At 40.9% G+C, this 25,504-nt stretch overlaps 1 protein-coding gene across 2 annotated transcripts in view; it reads left to right on the top strand.

The window, feature by feature from the left end:
• The window catches only part of SCAF11 (SR-related CTD associated factor 11), a 92,545-nt gene that overhangs the window by 26,368 nt on the left and 40,673 nt on the right, over window positions 1-25,504 (top strand). For both annotated transcript variants that reach the window (XM_088458082.1, XM_088458073.1), the window contains exons 3-8: window positions 1,197-1,348; window positions 4,711-4,788; window positions 5,226-5,317; window positions 6,146-6,201; window positions 7,822-7,856; window positions 17,764-17,861. In XM_088458082.1, the coding sequence (XP_088314208.1) occupies window positions 1,197-1,348; window positions 4,711-4,788; window positions 5,226-5,317; window positions 6,146-6,201; window positions 7,822-7,856; window positions 17,764-17,861 (511 nt within the window). The remainder of the gene's footprint in view (window positions 1-1,196; window positions 1,349-4,710; window positions 4,789-5,225; window positions 5,318-6,145; window positions 6,202-7,821; window positions 7,857-17,763; window positions 17,862-25,504) is intronic.

Raw genomic sequence — 25,504 nt, 5'->3', positions numbered from 1 at the left:
GCGGGGAGGGGGTGGGACACGCCCCAGCCCGCCCGGACACGCCTCGACAGACCACCTGATCGCCGGGACCCGCAGCCAGACATAGATGATGGCCGTTCAATGTGTATGAATGACCATCTTCTGCAGATCACTTGGTCTGTCTATCTGTCAGGTGTGTACCCATCATAACTCTAAATGTGATTTGAGATGGTGTTGTACTGAAAGAGGGAACAAATAGTACACCTTAATCTGCAATACAGCTTGACTTTAGCTGGCCAGACACACATTAGTGCTTGAGTGTGAATGGTAGGAACCTACGGATGCCCCATTTCCAAACTGAATGGGACCACCCTGCACAAAGGTTGTATATGGCTAAATGATTTGTCAACACTTTTGAGGTAATACAGATCGGACTTTTTGTATATCACCAAGCATAATTCAGATGTGACAGATTGTTTTCAACTCTGAAATACCAGGGAAGGTTCAGGTTGTAGGATTTTACTGCTCCTTCTTTACTGATTAGTGAGATAGATATCTATGTCTATCTATGTTCAATTAATTTTTGTTACCTTCTGACTAACAACGTATGAAAATTGTCTCCTTCCAATATGGATTATATTGCATGAGATCTAAGAAAAACTCTGAATTTTATTTCTCGGCATAAGCTTATAATAATTTATGTGAAAAATAGGCAAATTTAAAGAATTTAATAGTAAGTGGACTATTAACAGGAGTATAGATTGTACTTTGAGTTAGAAAGTAATGGTTTCCTGCCCTTGACTCAGCATTACTAAGATGATAGAAGGAGAAAGCAATCATTGACTGTTCGATGTATCATGGTATACAGACAAAAGTAGAAATGAACAGCTGTTGTTTCTTAGGATAAACTGATTATCGTTCACACACCAATCACTGCTATTTAACAAACTGAGAAGCAGAATCTACAAAACAGACAATTTTATCCGAGCTATCCTTTTTTTACATTGATGTGCTATGACCACACATAAGGAACACTTATGTAAATCCTGCTGTTTCTGAATGCAGACAATACAAGTTGTCAAAGATGTGCATATATAGTTATGCCACGAAAGCCAATAGGTAACATGTATTATTTTACATGTAATAGTTTACTGTATATTGTGTTATTATTTTGCCACCCCCTAGGAATACAGGAGAGAAATGTAAGTATCCAATATGTTTTTCATTATATTTTCCAGGTGACGAAAATGAAAACAGTTGTGCCAGAGCTGTAGGATTAAATGCATCGGAGAGGTGTCCTATATGTCTTAACAGTCTCACTTTGGAAGTTGGCTTTCCAGAAGCTTGTTGTCATGCTTTTTGTGTTTCCTGCATTCTGAAGTGGTCTGAAGTAAGTGTGAAGTGTAAAATATTACAAAGCTGTGATTTGTGACATCTATAGTATGCATAAAGAGATGTTCCTCCTGTATGTTTATAAATGGGAATGTCCACTATTACTGTCATTCATTAGAACTTGTGCGCTGTTCCTCAGAACACCTGATCTGGCTGCTATGCAGGAAGAGACTGCAACAGACATTGGGGGAGATGCATCAAGCCGTGGAGAGGGAGGGTGAGAGACTCCCAAACAGTCAGCTTCTGTATATTTACATGATGTGCTTGAAAAATTAGTTAGAAGCTGGTTGGTACGTAATCTCTCCAAGGCTTGATACATCTCTCCTATCATGAACCTGCTTCTCCTGCCTACCAGGTAAATAGATCATCTATGCAGTTGCAGGTGGCATGTCCTACCCACTAACATGACATTCTACTCCTGACCCAGCTCTCATGATTGCAATGACAGTGATGTCTTATGCTGCGCATACACTATACAATTATCAGGGCGATTTGCCCGATATCCGCAGATCGTCCCTAGACTTGTAGTGTGTGTGGGTGACCGAGGGTTAAATATCAATCGGTCTGGCATGCCGGATTGTCCAGCATGCTCGTCCGATGCGATATTTTGTAAAGTAAATGTCGGCCACAAAAGGCAGTGTATGCCCAGCCGCCGCCAACAGACTGACATTTCCCCTGTTCCTTGCCAGGGAAGGTATGGGGAAATGTTTCCTCCCCAAGGGGCGGAGCGTAGATACCTGGGCCAATACACTGCGAGACAACATCTAGTGTATGCCCGCAATATCTGCAGGGTGATAGCCTGCCAGGTAAAATGTCTGTCGATCTGACAAGCATTTTATCTGGCAATGTATGTCCAGCATTAGTTATAAAGTAAACGCTGCCCACTAGGTTAGATTAATCTTACATTTCTGCTTTGTACACTGGTGTATTTCAACCCAAAAGTGGTTCTATTGAACAGAACCCTACTCTTAAAATAATTCTGCATGAAAATAGGTGACCATCCCCTTTAACTATAAGAAAAAAATATCCCTATGGAATGTGGGGATCACCAACTTTATTCCTTTGTAAGCAGAGTTTAGGAAATACAATGTCTAAGGCGATACAAGCAAATGAATAAAGTAAGAAATCAAACCACAAAAATGCAGGCAGAACCAAATGTCCACAAATTTTCCAAGATATTCTTTTCTTCTTATCAAAGGCTCCCAGCAGTAGAATTTTTGAGAAATAATATCTTCTAGAAAAAACACTTATCCCCCTGGTGATTTAAAGAAAAAGAGATCTGGTGGTGATATTTAATCCTGTCCATATGATGAAGGGCGAGACATAAAGGAGAGAACCTCACCAGCACTATTTCTAGAAAGTGGGCGTACCTAGTGACTCACTTAGAGATAGTGTGGGAGATATACATCATGGTTTCTTTTCATACTGCACCCGGCGATAATCGCACAATAAAAATCAGGAGCGTACCCCAACTCACATAGAAAGTGGCAGTGATCCACACATAAAGGTATCTTTGTTTTATGTACTGTATACAGAACTTCAGTCACAGCACGACATCCAAAAAATATAGTGAATCCTTTATTCTTAAATTATTCATAAAAGGTTAAGTTAAAATCAATAGCAGGAGACATACACAAGCTGGGATTTGTAGTTCAACATCTGGAGAGCTGCTTATTGCCCACCCCTGCTCTAAAGTGAACTATATAGCAAATAGAGGCATTTAATCCAGCTAATCTAATAAAGGTGCTTGATAAGATTGGAGTGGACATCCCAAATAAAACGATTCCCTCTAGAACTGTATAGATGCATGCCGTTAACTAACTTTTCTTGTAGTGTTCCATGTACCCACTCATATTTTTACCTATAATGTAATCTCTTTAACATGTACTTGTTAACACTCTTGTCAGAACTCTTTTTAAAGGGCTAATAATCTGCTGGACCGATTAGTAAAAAGGGGGCATTTTAGGACTCCTCCCATTTTAAAAGGCTCAATTTTTGTTAATGGGGTAAATGTACAGGTACTGAAAGTCCGCATCCATGTTTAGTTCTGCAAATGATGCCTGCCAAACAGGATTTGGCATAGATAGAGGTTGCGACACCTTCCTCCCTTCTCTGACAGAAGTCCAATCAAGTGGGTACTAGATCACCTAATGATATATTGTGCAGACCGTTCCTGTGTCTCAGTCCAGAAAGGGTATATTGCATTTCCCCAGAATGTCTCTAGCTGAGGGTGTGCCCAGACTGACTGAAATTTGGTATTTCACTTTTGTATGTAGTTAATCTTATCATAGCCTAAATATTTATCATAAATTATGAAGTTGCTTAATTTCAATGAATCTTCTAATTACTATTAGAAATAAAAAATATTTTCATGCAGTGTTCGGTCTAGTTTATATGTAAACTGGTTCAGAAGTGCGGTGTAAATAGTTGACCGATATTGGTCACATGCACTTTCTGCAGCCATTTTGAGGTGATCAGCGAAAATGGTGCTTTAGCTGATAAATGAAGCTTTAGTAAGCGTTAAGTTGCGTGTAGTGAAGAAAAGGAATTTCTTGTCTAGCTAAAACTATATATTTGTGTAGTTAAACAAACATTGGGGCGATTCAATTGTTTTTCCTCTCCCCTGCTGGGTGTATGACTGAGCAATTCAATTGTTGCTCCATTCGGATGCCCATTAGTTTAACGCACCTCAAAGCGATTTGCGTGTTAATTAGGTCCAAAGTGTTTAGGGCACCCAAACCATCGTTACGGCGCCCAAACAGACTTTGCAAACATTGTATAGATGCCCAGCAGGGATGTGCCCAAAACAATTGAATTGCCCCCAAAAAGTTATATTTGCTCTATGGTTTACTTGGTGCAATCAAAAGTAGGCTTAGCTACAAAGAGGGACTTTAGTAAGATTTATAGATTTCTGTGCTTAAGCTAATCTCGCATGGCTAGTGGAAATTGTGTGTAATATCCAATTGGTGTATTGTAGGACATAACTGATGTATTTTGTCTTCATGTAATTAACACACATGCTGAAAGTGTTAAGCAAAATCTGGCATATTTTTCCAACGTGGCCTAAAATTTAGTTAAAACTTTCAGCTACATGTTTTGCAGCATCTTCCTTTTTCTGTTACCATTTGGTGCTGGTTTACAAGTTGTCAATTTTATAAATATACAATTTTATGCAACCGTTCATTTATAACTAGTAGTTTTTCTCTCAAGTGAATGAAATGTATTGCTTTCTTTACAAGTGTATCTTGGCAATTATTAAGTTTTATTTCTTACTGCAGTTACCCGAGAAACCAAAAAATATGTATCAATTCACTTACAAGCACTTTTCAACCAAATTGATAGATTTATCCTGTTTTTCAGACATCTAATTCTTGTCCAGTTGACCGCAAACCATTTCAAGCTATCTATAAAATAGACAACATTGGAGGATGCACAAAGGTAAGTTTTTTTGTGTTTCCTTAGTGACGCGTAAGTTAAAGAGTAATATATACAATTTTCAATGTATGCAATAATCGTGCATAGATGGAACAATGCATTGGCCTAGTGTCCCTTAAGATTACTGTTTCTTTGTACCTCTTCCGACTAGATAACGTAAGTATTTTCTACTTACTAGCCTCCTACCGTATTTTAGAATGCGTTTTTTAAAAAATTTCTAATAATAACAAGCAATCCATGCTGACTTGCATGTTTGTAACTTAAGCTATTCACTTATCTAAAGTAAATCTTGGCTCTCTCAGCTTAATTACAAGTAAATTTTATTTTGGTCATCAAAAATAACCTAAATGATCCGAAAAATTTTCTGTAGAAAAAAAAAAAATTGTTATCTTGCTTTATATGTTAACTTTGAGATTTTATTTTGTCTTCCTATTCTAAAGATCCATATAATGGAAAGGAGACCAAGAGATAACTTTTATTGCAGTTGCAATAAATGTCTACCATGCTGCACAAAGTGCAAGAAACATTTCAGGTTGGTGAAAAAAATGTGATTTGAAAATCCATTCAGTGTAGCTAATGCAATGTACAGCCATATCAATGTAAAATGTCATCCAGACATTAGTAGACCATTATGGACAGCAGAAAACAGTAACTACTTTGCTGTGTTCCTATGTAAAAGACGTTTTGACGTTTAATCTTTCTCAGTCACAATACACAAACTGTTCCTAAGCACTGCAGTTTACATACAGCCAAGATGAATATCATTGAAGCTGCTTGCAGACGGAAGTTTGTTTTGCTATATGGTGTCCATCTACTTTTAAACAAATACCTGGAGACTTCACACGTGATGCGACCACAACCAGCAGTGCTTTAGCTGGCAAGTTTACAGCACTTGGGAATTGTGCCATCCCGCTGTTTTTCGCTTGAGTTTAGAAAAGGTGGTCAGTTTTATTAAAATAAAGTAAATTGCCATTTTTCATCGGGTAGGAGTAGGGGGTTGCAATATTTAAGTTATCAAAAATGCTTTTTAAACTTTGTTAAATAATAATTTGAAAAAAAATAAAAAAATCCCCACAAAACTGCTCAGAACCTGTAAGTTAAGTGGTTAAACAGTTTGAAAATATACTAGTCTGGGTTATTACAGTCCCTTCCCAATTCACTTAACTTGTAATTGTTACATTATAGCTATCATAATCCTGAAACATTTAAATGGCATTTCCAACTCTAAAACGGTAGAATCATCCTTTCTATTTGAATTTGTAAATACAGGTGTAGGTTTTTTTTTTTTTTTTAAAGTATCAGGTGTAACATTGTGTTTTTATTGTCTACATAAATGACATCTGAATATTTATTTTAACAGAATGGTTGTAAACACTGAATCTACAAGCGAAAGCATAAATATGCCTAAGAAAAATAGTAAGTTTGTTAAGTATTTGCTTTTTTCATCTACTGTTCTGTTCATACATTAAGGCTTTATTTTATTGTAGTGTAATTTATGTATAATCCTGCATGTGACAATGTAGTGCAGTGGTTGCAAGTGTGAGTTAACACCCTCTTTTGTGGTGGAATTATATAAGGAGATGAATAAATTTTTAATTGTTACTATTTGTTATCTTATGGTGCGTACACATGGTATGATAAAAATGCACGATATGAATGATAATGATCATGTTGTTATCGTTCATATTGTGCATTTTTTGGTGCCTTCCAACTCACAAACGACCAGCGATGCATGGGCACTTATGGACGATAACGATATCGGCCGTGCATGCAGGCCTACCTGGTAGATATCGACCAGGTTACATAGGGACCCACGGGTCGCTGGCCCGTTAGTGGTTGGTGGTTTGCTGGATGATCGATATCGATCATTTTGCACATTGGGATGGTGCAAGGAGATCGTTCAGCGCTATCAGTGACGATCGTCCCGTGTGTATGCACCATTAGTGGGCTAGAGGTGCTGGAGATGAGCTTATGTGGAACCAAGGGGTCAATGGACAGAAAAAGTTTAGGCTACCCCTGGCCATAACAATCAAGGTACAGGGTTGCAAAAGGTACAAGTGTTGCCTACAAAATCTCTTTTTAGTATTTATAGCGGAGTAGCTTTTCACTTAAACATAACATGTCTGCATCCAGCAAATCAAGTTAGACGACATATGATTTCAGTCTTTAATTTCATTTACATACAGTCGGGTGCATAAATATTGGGACATTGGGCCTGATTCAGACCCACTCGCGAGCGGCTAGCCGCTCGCAAGTGGGTCGATGTTATGGACTGAGCATGCGCACGACGGAGGGAGCTCCGTCGTGTGCATGCGCCAGACGCGACGAGCGAAGGAAAGTCCTTCGCTCGTTGTGTCCGATCAAAGGGGGCGTGCTGTCAATGTTGATTGACAGCACGCCCCCTTTGGTGGGCGTGCCGGGGGCGTGCCTCCCTGACGGGGGCGTTCCCACGGGAACGCCTCCCGTCAGAAGCCGGCCCACTGACATCACTAGTGATGTCAGTGGGAGTGATTTTGGCTCTGATAGAGCCAAAATCACTCCGGAGCTTGCGGTTGAAAACCTCAACCGCAGGCTCCGGCTCGCAAATTCGATGGTCGCGATGGTCTCGACCATCGCGGCCATCACAATGCACGCTCGTATAGCCTGTGGGTGGTGACCCACAGCTATACGAGCGTCCAGGAGGACGCTCCATGAAAATGGAGCCCGGCCCTCATTCAGAGCGTGCGCTCTGCTCAGAGCGTACGGCTCTGAATGAGGGCCATTGACAGAATTTTAATAGTTTGGCCTCTATTCACCACCACAATGGCACACCGTTCACCTCATTTGGATGTAATTACCCTCAAATTAAATCTGAAAGTCTGCAGTCAAAGCACATCTTGTTTGTTTCATTTCAAAGCCATTGTCGTGGTGAATAGAGGCCAAAATATGAAAATTCTGTCAATGTCCCAATATTTATGCACCTGACTGTATTTATATTTTTTTCCACTTTGTACATTGATTTAAATGCGTTTTTTTTTTTTTTTTTTTTTATTACAGGATGCATAAACAATGAAGACAAAACTGAATTGGAGGTAAAGGATTTTTCTCCTTTTTTTGCTTGGGTTTATTTTTTCATTGTACTGTCCTAGTTGAAACTTTATACATTCTAGGTTAATTGGCTGAATCAGGTACATAGAATCTATAGCCGATCATATGACTAAATGAAATGCCTTAAAACTTGACAGCATAGCTTATGGTGCGTACACACATAGCGATAAGATATCACTGGCTGATCATCCTGCCCCCTCCCTGGTGTGCTGGATGATCGATATCGACAACTATAGCGACCCGCGATCAACTATCGTGGGTCCCTATAGTAACCTGCTCGATATCGAGCAAGTTGGCCTGCATGCACGGACGATATTGCTATCGTCCATACGTGGCCGTGCATCGCTGATTGTCGAGTTGGTAGGGGCCCAAAAAATTACCGATTTCAACGATAACAATATGAATATTATCGTTCAAATCGCTACGTGTGGGTCCCAGGAACTACTAACTTTAACAAAATTGGGGTCCAACTCCACAGTTTCTGGGTCACATCACAATTTATGCTTTTAAACTTCCCATTTGACATGAGACCACCCAACATGTCCTACACATACTGGTACACATGGAATGTCAGTCAACAAAAACCAGGTAATAATATTGTTGTCCATGGTAATGGAATAATCTGCAGCAGTCACAGCAAAAACTTAAGGACCGTGATCTTCCAAAATATTAGTACATTTTTAAGCATATAAAACATTTTCACAGATAGAATTTAACTTAAACTTATGCAGCATAGCCTTCAAATCCATGACGGTGCTACATATCTGCAGATGTAACCTGAGGTTTGTATGTATACTCCTTTTTAAAGAAATGTCTGCATCCTTCACAAATGAAAACCCTCCTCTCCCATCACATCTCCCCAGACACCATGGCCATAACACCCAAATCAATAAAACTTATGAAATGAGTACAAACTATAAGCCATTCCAAGTGAATATTAAAGGACATTAATTTTAGCCATCTATATACTTTTCTTTACAAGTCCATTTTTTAGTGTGAAAATCTAAATGTAACAGTGCAAATTGTTGTATGTAAGGGTGTTTGTAGTGCAACACCACAATAAAAATGTAATAAAATGGTAAGTGAATTGCTAGTGTTCACTCTAGTTCCGCCGGACCTAGAGCAAGGCCACTTCTGTGCGCAACCGAAAAGGGGGTGTGACCAATGAAAGGGGTGTGTCTTTATGACTCATCCCCTTTTAGTCACTCATGAGGGCGTGCCCCAGCAGTTAGACATGCCGGGCAGCCCCCAAGCGCCGCAGTCGCTATGAATGGATGCTGGGCACATCTTTTTTGTCAATGTTTTGTCTGGACCTTTGCATATATAGTGGTCATGACACATGGGAAAAAATTTTTGGTCACAAATATACTCTTGTTACAATCTGACTGGATATATTTATGCCTATATAGCTAATTGCACTAATGAAAACTATACAAAATAAAAACATTTCTTCAGGGTCCATAGGGATCCACAGGGATACTATGGGGATAATGTGGTTGGAGTGATCCAGGCACCAAACTGTTTAACTTTCAGCTCACAGGATGCCTCGGGGCCTCCTCATATACCCCGGCCACAGGCATTCAGTTGTTCGTTTGGTGTGGCAGGTTTCAGACACCTTTTATAACGGGACTGCTCAGGCAGTCCCAAGCTTTTATTTTCGTTTTTTTTATTTGTATGTGTTTGAGTTAGCAGTGCTGAATGTCTGTATTAAGCCACATGCACCTAAATTTCATCTACCACTGCCGAGGCCGAAACACCAAATTATCTCGGAGTGTCACGGCAGAGCTTGCTACCAGCGATGCTGGCAACCGGACGCACGGAGATGTCGGGTAAGACGATACCTCGTTTACGGGGAATCACGCGCGGCAGTCCTTGTTTCCGGTGCTGGAGATGCATCGGAAGCCGCTGCAGTGAGGGCTCGGTGCATCCGCTCCCTCACTAGACCACCGGGGCCTTATTGTCTGACGTCTGGGATCGGCAGCAGACGCTTCTGCTGCCATGAGGCCAGCATACTCGGCTGGTTGATGCAGCTTAGGGGATGTAGGATCTCCCCCGGCAGCTCCTCCCCCGACCCAGACACAGATCATCAAAGGTTTTTGCGCGCGTCTGGGTCGGTCCTCCTACCATCCTCGTGCGTATGAGACGCTCACAGTGCACTGTCTGTGCTCTGATGAAGCGGTTTGGTCTCAGGAGGTTTTGCTCTATATCCTACCCAAGCCTCCTGTTTTTGAGTAGTTGATACAGGGTCTATGGCAACTTAATTACATATGCGTAGTATGTGACTGTTTTCTAGCTGCTGTGTTGTTAATGCCTTTTATTTTCTGACTGTCAGTTATAACAATCACTGTTTTTTTTTTTTTTTCCTCGTCCCTCTGTTGCAGGTGTGTGGGGGTTTATTTTTGTACTTCATTTACTTGTTTGTGAAGGCTGTCACATTACATTGCATTGTTACCTTTATAATTGATTTTGTCAAAAAGTAGAGGGAAACAGGAGGTGGAGGCCCCTCTGCTGGTTTCATGTAAATCCTGTTTGGCGGGGTTGTCCTCAGGACTTTATAAAGGATGGTTTGTGTGTGGTCTGTTTATAAAGAAACAGTTCACCAGTCCAGTCTACCAGCCCCTGTACAGGAGCCATCTTGGGTGTCCTCCTTGTCTCAGGTGATGAAGCAGCCAGTGGATTGTTTGGCTATTCCCGCACTACTTCCTTTAATGGGATACTCACAGCATACTATGTTTGCCCCTCCTATACATCCTTCCTGGGTGGATATTTATGCCCACTCAAGTCAGAGTATGGCTCAGTCGGCTGTTGCGAACAGACCGGTAGTCACTAAGGCGCCTAAACGGACATTCTCTTTTTATCTGTGTGCTTAGCATGTAGATTCAGACGCATCTTCGGAGAAATCAGATGATGCGCCGGGTTCTTCTCCATTGGATGTTCCTTCTTTAGTGAGGGCAGGCAAATCAATCCTAAATTATACAGGATGATGAACCAGCTCCTAGAAAGAAGGCTCCAGTGTTTAAACACCTGAAGATGGTAAAAGCTGAGTTTCCTAAATCTTAGCAGCTTACTTATTTATGGAAGAGGTATGGAGTAACCCGGATAAACTCTTCCATGTTGCGATATGATTTGCGTTGTTGTATCCTTTCCCAGCTTCTGAATCTAACAAGTGGGAAATCCCTCCTACACATTTTAGTCTGGAATGCTATGTTGTCTATTCTGTCAGCATTTTCTCTACTGATAAGAAACTTGAAACATGTCTTTTAAAGCACTATTTACCATATATGACAGGGGCTTGGGTAGCCAAGGCTGTTGAAGAATGGACGGGGGCATTGGAAGAGATTCTACCAAATGCTACCAGAGAACAGCTGACCTATATCTTCCACATACGGGAAGTGGCCTCCTATTTGGGAGACGCTGCAATAGATGCTGGGCTCCTAGCTTTTAAAGCATCGGCAGCCTCAGTTGTGGCTCATAGAGTCCTTTTTTGGTTAAGCTCCTGCTAAGCAGATACAGGGTCAAAGAAGGCTCTGGGATCCTTACCATTTTTTGGAGCTGAATTAGATAGCTTCAAAATCTGCAGTTGAAGTCTAGGCAGTCTTATTTTCGGTCCTTTCGTCCTCCGAGATGAACAGAAGGAGTGTCTTCCTCCAGGCCATCTAATTTTCGCAGGACAACCAAGCTGCAAACTAAGAGGTCCTGGCCGGCCAGATGGCCAGATGCCCAGCTTCTAAGCCGGACGACAATCCCTCGGCCTGATGGGGCGGGAATCCTCCTGGGGATCCCAGGGTGGGGGGCCGACTTCTCCTGTTTGCAGACTACTGGCATCAAACAGACGCCTGGGTCCAAGAAGTGGCCTCTAAGGGATATGCCCTCACTTTCTGGAGGCGTCCTCCCCAAAAATGGGCTCTCCAGGAGGTCATTCGCTCCATGCTGAGGGCTGGGGTGATAATCCCAGGACCTGTGGGTCAACAAGGAAGGGGTTATTATTCCAATCTATTTTTTGGTGCAGAAACCGAATGGGTTTCATCGCCCTATTCTAAATCTGAAAACCCTCAACAAGTTTATCCAAATACCAAAGTTCCGTATGGAGACTCTTCGGTCAATTTTTTTTTTGGCAATGGCACCTGGGGATTTTATGGCTTCCCTGGACATTCAGGATGCATATCTGCATGTGCCTATTACACCATCCCACCAACAATTTCTATGGTTTGCTGTCCTGCAGCAACATTACCGATTTCAGGCACTGCCCTTTGGGCTATCAATGGCCCCTCAAGTCTTCACCAAAATAATGGCGGTTATGACAGCCTACCTCCAGGCGTCAGGGAATCAGAATACTACCACATCTGGATGACCACCTGATATTGGCACTGTCTCCAGCTGTTCTAAAACACCACCTTCAACTGACCGTGGCCTGTCTACAGACGCACGGCTGGATCAGGAATTGGAAAAATTCCTCTCTTTCTCCAACACAGGGGATGGTACATCTGGGTGTCTTTCTGGATTCTTGAGCACAAAGGGTGTTTCTGCCAGAGGACAAGATTGCAGCCCTATCATTGCGAATTTGCAAAATGCTACACAATCGAAGGGTATCCATTCTATTAGCCATGCAGGTCCTGGGGCTAATGGGATCCACTTTCGACATGGTGGAATATGCTCTGTTCCACTCCAGGCCTCTGCAAAGATTGATTCTCTCCCGTTGAAATGGACAGCATCTAATAATGTCCCAGCGGAACTTTCTCCACTCTGGAGGTCTCTCCCCTCCAGGTTCATCTAGACAAAGGTTGCCCATTCTGGATTCCAAATTGGGTGCTTCTCACCACGGACACCAGTCTTCGCGGATATGGGGCAGTGACAGGTCGCCACACCTATCAGGGAAGATGGACAAATCAGGGAAGTCATCTGCCCATAAACATTGTGGAGCTTTGAGCAGAATACAAAGCACTCATCATTGCACAGGACCTGCTCCAGGGCAGAACGGTCCAGATCCAGTCTGACAATGCGAGTCATGTAGCCACGAGGGAAGTGACAAACATTTGTTTTGGGCAGAACATCATCTTCCGGCTAGCTCTGCAATATTCATCCCGGGAGTCCTCAATTGGGAAGCGGATTTCCTAAGTCGTCAGGACATACACGCTGGAGAGTGGGCTCTCCACCTGGGGATTATTCAACTCCTAGTGAACAAATGGGGCCCACCGGACATAGACCTCATGGCATCACTTCACAACCACAAGGTCCCCAGGTCCAGGACCAGAGATCCCTCAACTGCCTCAGTGAACGCACTGGCAGCAAGATAAAGACTAAATAACTGGCGTATCTTTCCTCTGATTTCCCTCCTCCCAAGGGTCCTGAGGAAATTCAAGCAAGATTGTGGAACAGTAATACTAGTGACTACTGCTTGGCCCAGATGTCATTTGTTCACCGACATAAGGAATCTATCAAGACATTCCGTTTCCTCTTCCTCTGTGGCCAGATCTGGTAGCTCAGGGTCCCTGCCTACATCCGGACTTAACACGTCCGTCTTCGACTGCGTGGCTCTTGAGTCTTCCATCTTAAGAGCCAAAGGCTTCTCCAGCTCTTTGATTCAAACAATGCTTAGGACACGAAAACCTTCCTCTGCCCGCATCCATTAGAGTTTGGCAGTCTTTTGGTAACTAGTGTTCCCACAAAGTATAACCCTAAAGTTTTTAGGATTTCCTGGGACTTCCTTTTCTCCAGGCTGGGTTAGACCTTTGTCTCCACCTGTCCACCCAGAGAGTGCAGCTTTCTTCACTGTCAGTCTGGTTCCAGAGAAAGATTGCTTCTTTGCCGGATGTTAGAATTTTTTTTTTCCGGGTGTTCTCAGAGTTCAGCCACCCTTTTGTCCCACCAGTAGCACCGTGGGATTGGTCTTTGGTTCTCAAGGTGTTGCAAGCTCCCCCATTTGAACCTCTGGACTCTGTTGTTTTCAAATGGTTGACAGCGAAGACCCTTTTTCTCCTCGCTATCTCTTTTCTGCACACAGAATCTCTGATTCGGCAGAGCTTTCTTGTCGCTTCCCATTTTTGATTTTTCACCAGGATAGAGTTGTTCTCCGTACAAGGGACGGTTTCCTTCCTAAGGTAATGTCCCATTTTCATGTGAATGAAGAGATTGTGGTTCCAGCTTTTCAGTCTTCAGACCTTTCTGTAGGTGAAACCTCCCTGGATGTGGTTCGTGCTCTCTCCATATCTATGTGGAGTGTACAATCTCTGTTAGGAAATCAGATCCTATTTTTGTGCTATATGGTTTTCACAAACTAGGATGGCCAGCTAACAGACTGACTCTGGCTCGATGGTTACGTATGACTATCTCCGGTTTAAACACAGGCTGATCTCCCTGTCCCAAACACGGCGACAGCACATTCTACCCGGTCTGTGGGGCCATCGTGGGCATTTAGTTGTGGTGCCTCTGCTGAACAATTGTGCAAGGCAGCCATGTGGTCTTCTGTCCACACTTTTCTTATGCTTTACTCCTTTCATACTTTTGCCTCTCAGGATGCTTCCTTTGGACGACGAGTTCCCCTCTTTTCCGCTCCAGAGTGCCCCCCATCGCTTTAGGAACCGCTTTAGAACATCCCCCTTGGTAGCCCTGTGGATCCCTTTGGACCCTGAAGAAAGTTATGGTTGACTTACCATTGATAAAGTTTTCTTTGAGGTCCACAGGGCACCCAACCTGACACACCTGGCTTCATTGGGTAATTTTTTTTCGGGCACAGATTCCCTCTTTTTCTAAGTGTTTCTGGTGTACGATTGTTGTTCCTTTTCCTCTTTCCTTCTTCTGCCTTGGGCTTGTTTACAGAACTGAATGCCTGTGGCCAGGGGTGGGGGGGTATATGTGGAGGAGGACCTGAGGAGGACCTGGGAGCTGAAAGTTTAACTGTTTGGTGCCTCGATCACTCCAACCACATTATCCCCATGGTATCCCTATGGACCTCGAAAAAGAGTTATCAATGGTAAGGCTACCATAACTCTTATTTTTTGGCAGAAAAAAGCAAAATAATGCATCAATGCGGATTAATTGTTCAGAGGGCTATATACCACATACAACATGCACAGAACTGTAATATAGTCTGAACCACTGATGACTGTTTTTACCATTGAATCGAGGCTGTAAGTTTGTTTTTTGGAAAGCTTACTGTATATAGTTGACATTTGATGCTTTCTTTACATCTCATGCAGTGTGATTGGCCTAATTCTTCAGTGGAGATTATTTGATCTTTCTCCTTTTCATTTCATTTGGTCAACCTATCCGCCAATAAGAGATCATTTCGTAGAACATTCTCTTTGTGCTATACTTTCTTCCAGGCCATCTTCCCACTTAACTTCATGTGTAGGATAGCTTGAAGAAGCCGATTGTTTGCTGAGTTCTTTACAGAAGCTAACTGCTTTCTCTCAATATGTGTGTTCTCTCCCTTATTTCATAGTGCTAAAGACAAATTGGGACAACTTTGTAAACACTATAAATAAACAGCCCTAAATAATATAGATATACCTGTACTGAAACAAATATAATTTTTCCTGGAAATAAAAAGCCTTGTCTAAATCATTCTAAAAGAAAGTAAATGACGCCGCATGCTTCACATTGACAACAGATGCTAATTAGGATGCCAGATGGATGCAAACAATGTGAAAACCATAAGGTGTGATTTATTCTATTCAAGATTCTAGTTGACATTTTGTGACCACAAAATACTCTGTCCCAACCATGTACAATATTATAATGCTTTCTTGAAAAAAGGGTCTACAGTGACTCTGTGGTTGCAGTAAAGTTTGTCATTTTCTTAGATGTCCAGTGCAGGGGCTTCCTTAGCAGCCTTTAGTTTTAGTTGTTAACTTTGTTTTTGATCTCTGGTGTTCAACCTAAATAGCAGCCTGGAAAGACAGTGACCAGTCTCCTGTGCAGTGCCTGCAAGCACAGTACATCAGTTGAAAAGGCTGGTAGGGAAGAGAAACCTTTCCCATATCACTTATGGTAGGTGGAACCTGGAGACTGTCATTATTAGTTGTACAGACAGGGCCATGCCATATGGGGTATACTGGGTACATCTTAAGTCTGTGTGCTGTGGGAAGGCTTGTCATAGATCTACATAGAAAAGGGTTCTTTGTTCCTTGGATGTGGTTAGGGCTTTGTGGACTTATGTTTAGAATACAAGTAATATCTGAAAGATGGGTGATCTTTATCTATGATGCACCGAAGTTTGGCTAGGTGGATTATTTACAGCATTAGTCAGGCTTAGACTGGAGCTGGGCAACAGATTCCTGAAAATCCCAAGGTACATTCTCTGGTGTCTACTGGGCATAATGACAATAAGCTGCAGCTGTGTAGGGGGGAGCCATCTTGTCATCTAGTTATACATTCACCAAATTCTAAACGTTTCAAGTGTTTGAATCCATGGATGCCAGTTTTGGAAGAGGGGGCTGTGCACTACTTCCACTGAGCATACTCACCCTTGGGTATTCCCAACAGGATTCTAATTCCCTCCAGTTGGAGTACAAAAATTATTTATAATTCCATTGGGAGACAGCGGTTGTCTGCACTTTGCACTCTTGTTATGCGTTAATGTTTTAGGAGGAAGATTTTCGTTCTCCCCTATGGGTCTCGCTTAAGCATAACTTTGCTACCTGTTCAGGTAGCAAAAATAAATTAAATTTGGTTGCAAAGAATAGAGCTCAATATGAGCTTCAGTGGGGCGTCCGATCTGTGTAGCCAAACCTGGCGGGGGATTCTTGGTACAGTATAAATCTTCTATCTTCATCTATGTTTAGGAGAATTCACACAATAAATCTCAGATGGAACCTGGTTCCCATCAGGCTATATACAATTTATTGCTGTTCTTGTACCCAAGTGGTCATGCTTTATAATGTTGGGATTATAGATCTCCTAAGTAGAGTGACCCATTTTCCCATCACTAAGAATCCATAGTGCTTCATTCTGGGTTTCCCAATATTTGGTCTTCAGACTTGCAGGTAAATTAGCAGTCTAGATTATTATTGCACCAAATGCTTAGTAGCCAGCCATTGGAAATACCCAGAAACTCAGTGCAATTGGACATAAACCAAATTTGTCATCTGACTGCAGTGGAAAAAATCTCCTTGATAAATTTCGCTAAATTTTCCCAAACGTAGTGCCTATGGTATCTTTTTAATCCACTCTCCCATGGTTTCTCAACCCATCAGTTATAACCAGTACCTTAACAATATATAGATGTTATCATTCTGTAGGATAATACAGTATTACTTTTAATGTTCTCTAGGCCACCAGGGGCCCAAATTACAGACTCTGCTTCACCCCTGCCAACTTGTCTTCCATAATCCCCCACTCTCACACTTAATTTATACTCTATTAATGTCTATCCTAATTACCAGACATTTACATCACACATTCATTAAATGGCATCAAATAATTCTGATGTATTTATGTATTCATACTATATAGTCTCAATTACTATTTTGTTGGTAACTAGATATTTCATCTAGTGTTGCTTTAAAATGTGAAAATAAATGCTATCCATATCTGGAGGATATGTAAGGCAATAGAACAGTCAGCAGGATTGCATATCTGCTGACAACTATGCCTGGCCTGGCACACTAGTATTTAGCAGCTATCAAGTTGGGCTTGTGTGGCATAATTTTGTATAGATCCAGTAGTTTGGTGATTAACTGTCTGCCAGTGTGCAGGGCATAACACATATTTGACCTGCCAAGTAACTACTTCATGTTTTGTTTGTTTTTATGTTCGTTTTGTGTATACATGGTGACCTAAATTTAATGTAACACCATAATGAAATTCTGTTTAAATTTATCATTGCTGTAATATAACCTACTTTGTGCTAATGTTACAACTTCACTTTTAATGCATTTTCTCCTTATACAGCTGAAGAGCCTAAGCTGGCAGAACCTCTGTTATACTGGTGATCTCTTGGCCTCATGTACATTTGAACTCTCTGAAATGACACAAGGTGTTAGTAATAGGTAAGCACATCTTTATGAGCTTTGTTTTTCTGTTATAATGTTTAGGGTAAATGTCAGACTGTTTGTAATTTTTTTATCCTGTCCGTGTGATACACAGTACATTCTGCAAAATGATTGAAATGACCAAATAGGACAGATAATTCATCGGCCATTGTGTTTTAATATACTAAGGGGTGATTCTAACTAGTTGCGAGTTGCTATTTTCTCTACATGTCATTTTTGGGGGTAAAAAATTTCCTCAAATTAGCCCAAAACTCTTTCGTTGGTTTAAGCACCCCAAATCTAATTACAATCTTTATTTTAATTGAAAATTTTTTTTTTCTTATTTTTCAAGGTACCATCAAAGTACCCCAATATCACCTTTTTTTTTATTTTTCTCTCATTTTTGTGCATTATTCGTTTAAACCATTTGAGATTAAACGAAAAAAGTTAGCTTTTTATAATTTTTTTTTTTTTGTATTGTTAAAAAAAAGCACAAATCAGCCATTTGACACCATTTAACAACCTGCAGTACCTTCCTAATGCCCACACAGCCTTCTATACGGTCCTGCTAATGAAATTATCCATTTTGGGGGGTCCAGGATGGTCTCCCCACTTTTTCATGCACTTCTCACATCTCATTTGGCAGTCATTTTGCAAACCTCCACTGTGAGTACCGCAAATAGGCAAATTTAATTGGATTGGAGAATTCTCGGGAGCGCGCATTTGTGCGAAGTCTGAGTTTCAAGAAACAAACTACTCGCAATTCGCACCTTATTGGAGTGACCCCGAAGTGTAAAATATGCACGGCTTACAAAAATACAGTATAGTTTGCAAATTCGCACTATTTACAAATAGTATTTTGCCTTTCCTAAAAATTATTTAGAAAAAAAACAACTTGTGGGCATAACATGCTGCGTAAACTGCTCTATTACTCTGATTTACGTCTGAGTTGCAAATGTCCTATTTCTTGCCCTGTGCAAGTAAAAAGAAATGAGCATTATCAACAGGATGAAAATAATGACCTAGGCATTAGAATATTTCTCATAACTTATTTCTGTTACAGACAGTAAATATTGTCCCAAAAAAAGGTTTGTTTATTTTATATCCATCAGTGAGTAAATTTGACCCTTGTGAAAGCCATTGAAATATCAGATTAGCTTCTAATCAAAAAGTTTCAAGTATCATTGTTTGCTTGGATTTTGGATTTTAAAGAAAAATACAGAATAGTCACCTGCCTGAATATTCTTGGTATAAAAATATTAAGGCATTAACATACTTATGTTTATCGGTGGTGGCTGACTTGATATGAATTTTGCTTTTCTAATAAACTGTGTTTCCTTTTGTGTCGATGCATTTGCAAGTGCTGTCAGTCTGGGTTTTTATGGCTTTTTACATTTATTACAAAAATTGGGGTAATTTATTTTTCACTGCACTGTGTAGATTGTGATCCCAAGCAACAAATGTGCCTCAGTTTGATCATTCACATGATATCCAAAATTGAGAACTTATGCTGTGTTGAGTGTAGACCAGCGGACAACAGTTTGCAGTGGGGTATAAAAGTAGGCACACATCCAAGCCTAACCAGTTACTGATCAGCTACTCTATATAACCTGAAGCTCAAGCCTCAATTAGCCTGAACTGCCATTTTTAATATCCATGACCTGACGCTAGTCCTCTCTTGCGCTAACCTAATTAATTTTATTTTGATTTTATGTGCTTAATTGCTGTATGCATAGTGTTATAAATGCTATGTATCTATCATCAGGCAGTTTATATGAATTGCTTTCACAAACCTATGCTCACTATGGAGTTTTAGGAACATACTTTGTAACGGTGTGCAGTTATAACATGCCTTGAGGGCCGTAGAATTTGTGGAGTAGGGGGAGGGTTCTTTATTTGGCACCATAACTGTAGGAGAACTCCCTACACTGTACACTTGATATTATACACTCTTTATTTTAGAAACTGATACATTTTTGGGGAGTAATTTGACATTGCTCAAATAATTTAAAAGTGGCTTTGGAAAGAATCATGGAAACATGTGGCTCCCTCACTCCTATATAAAGTCCATACATATTTTTTTTGTGGAGGCTGCTATATAGTTTGGTTGACAAACTATGTAGTAGGCAGAGGTCCTATTCTAGATTGTTTTGTTAAAATATATATATATATATATATATATATATATTTGCATGGCTTCTACTTCTAAAAGTGGTTTATTTGACATGGTCCAAAATGAACCAAGTTAACACACATGACCATGTTAAACCAAGGTGTCGTCGAGTTTATTGTGTGAATGCTATTGCTTTGGTTTTATTCCCCATATCTTTCCCAAACGTATCCTATCAATGTAGTGATCCTTTTTGCTGTAAAACAATGCATTCTGATGTTATTAAATATAGAAACACAGAATTTGATGGCAGATTAGAACCATTGGCCCATCTAGTCTGTCCCTCTTTTACCCTTATGGTATGAGTAATGATCTTATCTAATTTAGTGGTTTAGATATGCTGGAACTAAAAATTACAGTATGCTGTAATGAGATGGCTAGTTGAATATATATGTATATATTATAATATAATATTTTGAATAAGCCAAAAAAAGAAATCTCTAAAGTTAGAAATGCAAGTTCCCAAATAATTATCCCCAAAAATAAGTCAGAATTTCTTGGACATTTGGCCTGATTGAGAGCCGTTCGCAAGCGGCTCGATGGTCCTCCACTGGGCACGCACAGCGTCCGGCGTTTGCGAGCTCCGGGGCTCGCTACAAGACGGGGCAGCTGTCGATGGTGAGTGACAGCTGGCCCCATTTTGTAGGCGGGGAGGGGGGTAGCAACACGAACGCCTGGTGTTTGTGGGAGGCCCTACTGACAGCACTACTGATGTCAGTAGTGGACTTCCTGCTCTAATGGAGCAGGAAGTCCACTCGGCATTGCAGTAACCGAGACCCTACCACACGGTCTCGTCGCTATTATCGCGACGGCCTCCTGCCTGCTCGCACAAGCTGTGGGAGGTCTCCCACAGCTTTGCGAGCGGCCAGACACAGAAAAAAAAAAAACACCCACAGACCCTGCGAGCTGACTGCGGCAGCGAGCGGGTCTAAATCAGGGCCATTGTGTATAGCTGTTATCTACTATAAAAGCTATTGTTTTATGTTGCTAGCAGTTTTAGCCTTAAAGCTTCATCTCAAACTTCAAAAGCTTTTTTTTTTTTTTTTTTTTGCCCAGCATATGCAGCACTGTCCCCAGTGTAGTTTGACTATTTTGGCAGATAGCACCTGACATTTTCCTGTGTGTGATTTATAGTAACGAAACTGGTAAGTGTAGTGGCCCTTTTTAGTTGTTTCCAATTGCTTCTCTTTAGTGCAGTTGTGGTGCTTTTACCTTTTTAAAAGAGTTGCAGACAATGGGCTATTTCTGATATGTGGCTGGTCTTCAAAGCTGCCAGCCTTTGTTGGTATTACCTACGGTGTTTAAAACTGTGCTAATATTACTATTTAATTTGAATGCAGTTTTCTCTTCTGCTGACCTAACTACCCAATATTGGTGGCTTTGAAAAAAAATAAACATAGTCCAATAAGTTATGTGCATACCAATATGACTTCTATCAATACTAGCCTTTTCTGAAATATATTTAATCAAGCTCCTGAACACTATGCATATAAGGCCACTAGCTGCTTGCATTGCAAGTCTCGGGGTCCTTTTTTAAGAACTATGAAGTGATGATAATGTCAATAGACTGTTACTATTTTGGCATGTCTTAGAGTGGTATGATAATTCAGTTTGTGGATAAAGGCTTCTGTCAAGATCTGTGGCGCTATTAAAAATATTTGAAATACAACTCTCAATGTACAAAATGAAATACCAATGTAGTAGTACTGCAGTGGTCCTTCCAATTCACTCCTAAATTCCTCAGATAATTTATAAATGAAACACCCAGAAAATGCTGCTAGTGTCAGGATGTAGTACTTGGAAAAGCTGTTTTGCAGTATGTGGTCCATTTAAATACTGGCATAAAACCCAATTCCAGTCCAAGTAGTTTTAAAATGTCCCATTTTGGGAGACCTGGGGAATGCATCCATAAGACTGGGTGGAGGAAAGGGTGCAGAATGTCTGATTTTGAAGGTGCTGGTAGAGGGATGCTCCCAGCTGTAGTAGGGGACAGGATTTGTTTAAAATATTTTGGAGACTGGATTTTTCTTTTTTAATTCAGGCTTCTTGATCTAGTCATTCTCGAGTCAAAGTAACAAAAAAAGTTGGTAATCTTTCCTACAAAGTGTCCTTTTAGGCTTAATTTAGTATTTCTGAATATTCTATATACCCCTCCTTTTTTTCACGTACACCGTGCTTAAGATAATAACAATGGATTTACTTACCTTTGGTAAGAAAGCACTTTTAAAATGAGCTATGGGTATTTTTAATTTTATGCATTCAGAGCAGTAATTTTCATAATGTTGGTTACTTAAATATTTTTAGTAAAAGTAACAAAGAACCAATTCAAATTTCAAGTCTCTGTTACTACAGCGGGTTTTAAATCTGTTTTGCAGGCATTAACAAGGCCAACACACGAGCTTCTTGATGATTGTTGAAGACTTCCTCGCGTTTAAAGCTCTATTCGGTTGTGAGCAGATCCTCGTGTGGAAGAGATAAATGTTTTAAATTGCAAACCGCTGATTATAGCATAAATTTCTACTCTGATAGCTGAAGTAAGAAGCAACTTTTTTCCCAAGTGCCTGTTTTGGTTATTGCAGGATACTTTGCCAGAAGCCTTGAATCAGAACCTAATGAAATGCCAAGATATTAACAAACACATGATGTAGCCACATACCTAAGCATGTTCTTTCAGATTAAGAAATGGTGTTTAGTAAGTGTTGTGGCTAGGGCATGCTTGATTTCACACACATTTAATGAAGGACCCCCTGTCTGCTTCTGAAAACTGCATATGAAAATGAATCCATATTCAAGAGGACAAGGGAGCAGAGTCATTCTATAGTAGAGTTGCATCCACATCTGTATGTACAAGATACTGCAGCTTTATTTCATTTCATAGTAATATAATATTGCAATAGTGATGATTGGTATACAGGAAAATCCTCTTCAAACTTCCTATCGGTTAGAATTATTGTCTAGAATGTACTCTGGGATAGATTGAGCCAAGCTGGGTCACTGAACTGTTGATCACTACTTGCAGATTTAAATACTGGTACAGATCATAGCAAATTGTATCTTAGAACCGTCCTGTACTATTGCCTAGTTTTTACAAGTTTTCAACTTGCACATGGTCAGCTGACTGACGTGTCAACCATGATTACTTGCTCCTTGCAAAAAAAAAAGGCTAACTGCAATAGAATGTACTCTGCAGCCAATGTCTAATTTGTTCTATAAAGGTATAGAATCCCTTAGGCGGAAAATGGCCTTTAATATTGCAATCCTTGAGTTGCTTATTGTAACTGGTCAAGGGAAACAGAGTACAGTGGCAACTATATAGATATACCCGTTGCTATTTAATAAAGCAAGAAGTCTGGCCTTAATGTCATAGGCAGGTACAGACATGCATACCAGTTAATGTAAATATTTATTAATACTAACTTATAAAAGTTTAGCTTGGTTTAAAAAGTTAATAAGAAATAACTAAACAAATAAGATGCAACTTACATAGTAGGGTAAACTAGCTGTATATGCACAGCAAAATAAAATATTAGTAAGGCAAAGTCACATGTACATCAGAGGACACTCCAATGATGGCTTTTCCATTTAATGTGATGGAAGTGTCCATGACTGTCATCTAATCTCCTGATTCTAAACGTGCTGCTATGTCTGCTATTCCTAATGCTACACATACACCTTCCTATATCCTTTACAGTGAAATCCTATTGGCTGTTCAAGTGCTCACTGTAATTAAGAGTAAATGGAGATCTGTAACCTTATCACCAATACATGCAAGTGGGGTAGCTGGTGATAAATGAATAATCTTTGGGAGAGTCGGTGGGGTAGTACCGGGTTAGCAGATGTTCACTTGTGACACATTCCATGAAGACCAAGGAGCTGTGGTTGCATTTAATAGTGAGCAAATATAAATTTATCCTGACAAACAGATGTGGCTATTATTCTGGTTATGCTCTGGGGGCAGAGGCTTAGAGAGTATCCGTTTAATGACGTTCGATGGATTAGTTCTCTGGTAAAGACTGTAAATTTGTATTTGTCATTAAGCAGATCTGTCACCTAGTGTTATTTTATTGCTTTAGTATGCAGTACCTTGTACAACAAGAGACTATTTAATGCTGCACACTGTTCCCTTCAATCCTCACAGCAATAGAGCTGTGATGTGTAGCGTAAGACAGCCTGGAAGCATGAATAGTGGAGTCTGACAGCTTAGTTTAAAAATCCTGTTGGACTATATGTTAAGCTGGGTACACTTTTTTTTTTTTTTTTTTTTCTTTAGAACCACAAACTGTTGCTTTTGTCCTTGCAAGGAGTAGTTCTGTGTGATGTTTGTTGTGGGCCCGGGGTGGTGAAAGGAGCAAACACAGAAGCAGATTTAAAACAAAACGTGGAACTTTTAATAAGTGGTTTGGCAGACATGAACAATGGGAGAAAATAAAGTCCAGGGATGGCACTAAAGTGCAAATGGGAACTGAGGTGAAGCAATAAGTAAAAGTCCAGGTAGTGGCAGATAGGAGCAGTCCAGTAATCCAGGTCTTGTGTGGCTGTAATGAATTGCAGGTTGAAGTGAATTTGCGGACTGTAGTGAATTGAGCAAGTGGAGCAGGGTAACAGCTGACACAGGCAAGGGAGAGGCAATAGGAGGAGGCAGAGGATTCCAGCAGGGTATGGAACAGGTCAGGTAAGCAGGCTAAGGCAAAGATCCAACAGGCAGTAAGTGAGCACAGGAACTCTCTCTCAGCGGCGGCTGAGAAACACGCTGCACTGGCAATGAGAGAGCTCTCAACTCCCTTAAATACCCAGTGCTCCGCTGTGACAGGCCAGAGAGAGCTTGTGACCCACCAGGATAGGGCGATTAGATCACATGGCTAGAGGCAAGATGGCGGCGCCCATGCTGGAGCGGATGGAAACACTGCCAGCCCAAACAAGCCCAGACTGACAGTATGCCCGCACAGGATCACACACAACCAATGCTCCCCGCCAGGCCCCCTGCCATAGCGATCTCACAGGTAATACCCGCCGACCGCTATGCCGAGAAACCCTGGTCGTGACATTCTAGTAGTGAAACCTCCTACATGCTATACAATTGTTTCATCCAATCCCCTGAGTTCTCTCTTGGTCTGAAGGAAATATTGTGTCTCTATAAAGACTGCACAGATTTACATGTGCACCTACACAACTATCTGAAGACCTGTCAGCGTATCAGTCGGCAGCGCATACACACTGGAAAATATTTACTGTACCGTGACCATGTTAACACGTCTTATGAACTTCCTAGAAGATGCTATCATTCAATGAGACCAATTTATCGAAGTTAAAAAGTTGTACGTGTGTATACATTATACAGTGTGTACCCAGCTTTAAAGTTCTCTCTCCTAGGTTCTCAAGACATAGGATCTAATTCAGAGAACATACGCTAAAGCAATTACAACTGCATTCTCTCGTCGATTGCAGTTGCAAAAATATACTGATACCTTCCAAAGCATAGCTGAGCATAGAG

This window comes from Taudactylus pleione, unplaced genomic scaffold (genome assembly GCF_031769625.1).
Source record: "Taudactylus pleione unplaced genomic scaffold, aTauple2 ptg000041l, whole genome shotgun sequence".
Classification (NCBI taxonomy): Eukaryota; Metazoa; Chordata; class Amphibia; order Anura; family Myobatrachidae; genus Taudactylus; species Taudactylus pleione.
The sequence above is the reverse complement of the archived record's forward strand: the minus strand, read 5'-3'. Positions and strand labels throughout refer to the sequence as shown.